The 6,069-nt window shown below is 39.2% G+C and overlaps 1 protein-coding gene across 1 annotated transcript in view; it reads left to right on the forward strand.

The window, feature by feature from the left end:
• Positions 1 to 6,069, forward strand: part of Ccdc18 (coiled-coil domain containing 18) — a 98,433-nt gene that overhangs the window by 6,279 nt on the left and 86,085 nt on the right. The window contains exon 5 of the mRNA XM_029545195.1: positions 1,905 to 2,011. Within this exon, the coding sequence (XP_029401055.1) occupies positions 1,905 to 2,011 (107 nt within the window). The remainder of the gene's footprint in view (positions 1 to 1,904; positions 2,012 to 6,069) is intronic.

The raw sequence follows: 6,069 nt of genomic DNA on the forward strand, positions 1-6,069 counted from the left end.
TTTCTTTCTTCCTTCCTTCCTTCCTTCCTTCCTTCCTTCCTTCCTTCCTTTCTTTCTTTCTTTCTTTCTTTCTTTCTTTCTTTCTTTCTTTCTTTCTGGCCTCGAACTCAGAAATCTGCCTGCCTCTGCCTCCCAAGTGCTGGGATTAAAGGAGTGCGCCACCACGCCCGGCAGTTTTTCTTTTTGTAAAATCTACTCCTGCCTGTGTGTGTGTGTTGTATGTAAAGAGTGTAGTATATGTAGGAAAGGAGAGGAGGGAGAGATGTGTTTGTATGTGTGTAGGGAAAGAGTGAGGGTGTGTGCATTGATAATGTTTTGTATTTCTGACACCCAGCAGCAACTCCTGCGTGTCTGTCAGGCCTGCTAAGTAGTTGTCATTCTAACATTTCCAACTTGAAATTTCTGTTTCCTAAACCCATTCTTTTGCACTTTTTGTAATTGTAGTAGTTTCTCTTCTAGTTGCTTTTGGCCTATTTGAAAACATGAATTATTCCTAACTTTTGATTAAATTCTAGCATAAAATCTTTTTATTTTTATTTTTTATATATATTTTTTTTAGTTTTTCAAGACTGGGTTTCTCTGTATAGCCCTGGCTGTCCTGGAACTCACCTTGTAGACCAGGATGGCCCCGAACCCAGAAATCTGCCTGCCTCTGCCTCCCAAGTGCTGGGGTTAAAGGCATACGCCACCACCACCTGGCTTCTAGGTGAAAATCTTATGTCAAATATTTAAGAGCATTGCTTTCCTTTTGTATGTTCTCCAGTACTGCTTTGAAATCTGATAAAGCAGGGAAATGAACAAACCTCAAATTAACCAAAGTCTCTTGCTATTGTAAATCATTTTGCTTAGCATGTAGTTATTTGTCCATTTGTGTTTTTCATATACTACGTTTTAAGACATATCCTTTTCCCCTTGTTTTTAAATTTTATGTTGTTGAGTGGAGGTGTTACACACCTTTAATCCCAGCACTCAGGAGGCAGGGGCAATTGTATCTCTTGAGTTTGATGCCAGCCTAGTGTACAGCATGAGTTCCAGGATAGCCAGGACTATACAGAGAAACCCTGTCTGAAAAAACCCAAAACAACAGCAGCAACAACAACAACAACAACAAACCACACACCAGGGGCTGGAGAGATGGCTCAGGGGTTAAGAGCACTGACTGCTCTTTCAGAGGTCCTGAGTTCAACTCCCAGCAACCACATGGTGGTTTACAACCATCTGTAATGGATCTGATGACCTCAAATTATTGTTTTAACATTTTTAATAGACCTTTATTACTTTTTTTTTCCTGGTTTTTCGAGATAGGGTTTCTCTGTGTAGCCCTGGCTGTCCTGGAACTCACTTTGTAGACCAGGCTGGCCTCGAACTCAGAAATCCCGCCTGCCTCTGCCTCCCAAGTGCTGGGATTAAAAGCGTGCGCCACCACCGCCCACCTGATCTTTATTACTTATGTTGAGTACATGAAGGCCCTTACACCAGTAGAGTCCTACTACTAGATTTTTATATATCTCTTTGTAAACCATTAGAGACTCATAAAAATTTAATATATTTTTTTTACCTAATTTTTCATTTTGGTCATATAACTTGTATATAATCTAACACACACACACACATACATATAACCTAACTTATATGAAATTAATCTTCCTAGGTGATGTTAGGAATCATTGTATGTAGTTTTCCCCAAGTATACTGAGATATTTAAGGATAATGGCAGGTTATATGCTGAGCCTGTCTTATGATGATGGTGTGTACAGATAAGAGCTAGTCAAAGGAATAAATAATTTAGCCAGAGACCGAGGAGTCCTAACGAACCTTCTCATCTGATAAGGAAAGACTAATATTCAAATAGATTGATTTATTTACTGAAACATAGTGCCATAAAAGTTGTCTTTATGTCTTAGATTACAGTGCTTGAGTCTGCACAAGAGCAGGCAGCCAACATTCCAATCTTAGAAGAACAGATTATAAATTTGGAAGCAGAAGTTTCAGCTCAAGATAAAGTTTTGAGGTAATTACACTGTACAGCCTGTAAATTTTTAATTTATACTTGTTTGGTATATCTTATTAAGAACTATCTCTTATTTCTACCCTAATAAGTTTTTGGTGACTTATTAAGGTCTTAACTCATTAAGTTTTTTTTTCAGTCAGTTAGAGCATCTCATAGCTGTAGCTTACATGCAGTGTACAAGGACTAAAGATGAATTATTTTCAGGTGAGATGCTTATTTGCATACTTTTATTTAATATGAATTAGTTTATTTCTTGCCCTATAATACAGTATACACTCATTGCTTCAGTGGAGTTTAAGTACAAGACAAAGGGTATTTTATCATTTATTTTTGTCTTTTATTTTAAATATAATGTGTACCGAACATCATGTTACATTTGAGTGATTCTCATTACTGTTCTGGGAATTGTGGTATTAGCATTACCTGATAATTTAGAAGAAATGTGGATTATTGAGCCCTATCTATCTATCTGTATGTATGTATATATGATGTACATATTATTTATTTATTCATTTACTTGTTTTGTTTTGTTTTGTTTTGTTTTTCGAGACAGGGTTTCTCTGTGTAGCCCTGACTCTCCTAGAACTCACTCTGTAGACCAGGCTGGCCTCGAACTCAGAAATCCGCCTGCCTCTGCCTCCCGAGTGCTGGGATTAAAGGCGTGCGCCACCACCGCCCGGCGTTTTTTGGTTTTTTTGAGACAGGGTTTCTCTGTATAGTCCTGGCTGTCCTATATTTTGTTTTTTGATATAAAGTTTTTCTTTGTAGTTTTGGCAGTCCTGGAACTCCCTTTGTAAACCAGGCTGGTTTACCTACTTTTTCCTCCAGAGTTCTGGGATTAAAGGCTTGAACTACCACCATACTCAATAAATTTTAATAAGTACCACAGGTGAATCTGATATATGTTAAAATCTCTTTTAAGTTTATCAGTTTTAGAGCCTTCTTTGTAATACATATATTAGCTTAAATGTATCCTGTGTTCTGTGAATTTTTTTCTACTCAATGTTTTTTTTTATTCTTTGAGAATTTAATGTATTTTGATCTGATCATATTCATTCTCCTCTTTCAGCTCTTCTCTGATTCACTCTTATCATCTCATGCATCCAACTTTGTGTGTGTGCAGGAGCACACTCACTCACTTGCTCACTCTACCCCCCACCCACACTCTGAATCATTTTGTGTTGGCCAACTATTATGTCTGGGGCCTGTCCTGGAGTATAGTTTAGAGTAATGGAGAAAAGCCAGGGTTTACACTGTCAAAGAAAAATGAATCTCATTCTTTCAGAAGGTATCAAATGTCAGTAGCTCCTTGGTTAGGGGTAGGGCTTAGTACCTACCTTCTTCCATTCTGGGTTTTCTGGCAAACACTGTTTTCCCTAAAGTCACACACTACTTACTCTCTGGCTCTTAAAACCCTTCTGTTCTCTCTTCCATGCAGATCTCTGAGCCTAGGTTTCCTTTCCAACTTAAGGCTGAATACTCCACAGCCTCTATTCTTTACACACTGACCAGTTAGTTGTGGGTCTCTGTGTCTAACTGTCCAAGGCTTTGACAGGCCAGGGTAAGCTTAGGCAGGGTGTGAAATTGAGGATTAATTGTTCAGTAGACTTTTCTCTGAGGGAACAATGCTTGATTCTGGGGCTGGCTAAGTACTCCCTGTGGCCAGTGAGAAGCATCTTACACACACATACACACACACACAGTGGATGAAGCAAAGCTCCAACAAGCAAGGTCCAACAAGTTTAGTTTTTCTCCCAAGTTTTTATATCACAGCAAAATCGTTGAAGCAGTACAAAGAGCACACTTAAACATGATTGCATTCTATTTTTCATTGATATCAATTACAATGAGTATACATAGAAAAACATTCCCTAATACTCTCACATGAGTAAACATTACATACTACAGGTAAAACTAAACAGATTATTCCCAAGAACCCACATATATTCATAACTAAGCAAGTTGTTACAGATTAACAAAATGTAACCAAGCAAGGTAATTTTCTCAGCCAGTTTCTCTTATTAGTAGGCTGCAATTTGTCATTACAAAGAAAGGATCATTATTTTATTATTTATCTTAAAAAATAGTCTTATAAAAATCTCAACCACAAATCTAAACTTTTATATAAAAAAATTAGTTATTTCTACTTTAAATCTGCAGGATGCTCATCTACTCACTAACAACTCTTTAATAATCATATCATGAAGCTGAGGGCAAAAAAAATTGGTATAAGAAGTTAATCATCACCTTGTTCACCAGCCCACCTTTAGCAATAGTCATATCAGCCAGTGCTATTCAGGCTGCCATTGTTCTTGTTCCCTGACCTCAAAAAAAAAAAAAAAAAAAAAAAAACCCAGCTCAACTATTAAGAATGAACATTTCTGAACTTCAAATTGTTCCCTAAGATTTTCTACATCAGAGTCACTGACAAAAACATCTTAACTTTACTAACAGTCTTCTACTTCGAATTTTTTCTAAGGATCATTGCTAACAATCTACATCTCTTAAGTTCTTTCTGATGGTAGTAGATGAATCATTAATCTACTTCAGCAGCAATGCTTGAAAAAGATCAATCACTATTATTTTAAGTGCCAATGATACTGCCCAGAGAGGGGCTGGAAGCCCCCTTAGAGTCTTCATACAACTCGTGGAATATACTGTAAAGGCAACAAGTAGCAAGATGCTCCATAACAGCATGAAGTCCTCAGGTCCTGTCAGGGCTGTGCCTCTCTGAGGCACATCCATTGTGATTGTGCTAATTGGTGGGCTGCATTCCATGACTTCTAAAGCTGTTTTACTGTTTTTCTTGCATGGCCTGAAACATATTTGGTTTCAGACCCAGGACAGGGGATTTGGTATTTTACATACCAAAGCCGACCTTGCTTTCAGGTTCTCACAGCATCTCTCAGTCCCTATCTGGCATACCCTGCCCCCAACCCTGAACTTCCTATCCCAGGGGCTGGGCTGCCCTTCCCCCAGAGGCTCCTCTCTATATAATCCAGACATTTTAGTCTCTCTCTTCCTCTTATCCTCTCTCCCTGCGAGAGCACGCCCTTCTCTTTCTCGCTCCCCTAACCCTGCTTTCTCCATGGTGGCTTCCTAAGAGAACTGCTTGCTCTCGTAGAGGTCCTGAGTTCAATTCCCAGCAACCTCTGGTGGCTCACAGTCATCTGTAATGGGATCCAGTGCTCTCTTTTGGTGTGTCTGAAGACAGCTACAGTGTACTTACATACACAAAATACACACCTTAGTCCCTTGTCCCGGGTCTGAAACTAAATACGTACAAGTCATCAGGAATTGTTTTCAGTTTAGCAGTTGTTGTCCATTTACCAGAATAATAGTAGTAGATTCTCCCCTAGGTTCTTAGCCTTGTTGATGGTGCCAAGTACAGCTTCAATTTCATGGAACATGCCTTATATTCAAGGAGAAAGTAGTTGGTCACACCTTAACATTTGTGCCACTATTCTGTCAGTGGGCCTGTCTAGTGAGACAGGACATTACTGTAGCTGGAAGAGTTCAGCTGGATGGAATGGATGCAATTGGTGTTAACTTTTTTTTTTTTTTCTCCAGTAGCATGCATAGAACCTTTTTACACCATGAAAGCTAGTCAGGGATAAGATTCCAGTTGAGTACTATCTAGATCTCTTCATATTCTATTACTCAAGTATGTTGTGTCTTGAGCATCAAATTATGGAGGGTAACTGAACAATGGCAATAGCCTCTAAATTTGGGGTTCTATGGGCCCATTAGTCAGGACTCAAAAAGTGGTAATCTGTTGCTGGCATGGTGGGCTGATTTTTTGGGGGTGGTGGTGCAGTGAACTTTATTGATGGTATTCAAGAGAGTAGGGAGGGCTCCCTAGGCCTCTCCTGTTATAGGGGTCTGGAATGGAAATTGTGAGGGAGATGCTCAGTGTTGGGGGCCAACTTGGGACAGTGACTCCTCAGCAACTGAGGGCCTGTAGTGGCTATTCCTGGTTGTCAACTTGACTATATTTGAAATGAACTACAATCCAGAATTGGAAGGCTCACCAGTGAACCTAATCTGGAGACTGGGAG

This window comes from Mus pahari, chromosome 13 (genome assembly GCF_900095145.1).
Source record: "Mus pahari chromosome 13, PAHARI_EIJ_v1.1, whole genome shotgun sequence".
Classification (NCBI taxonomy): Eukaryota; Metazoa; Chordata; class Mammalia; order Rodentia; family Muridae; genus Mus; species Mus pahari.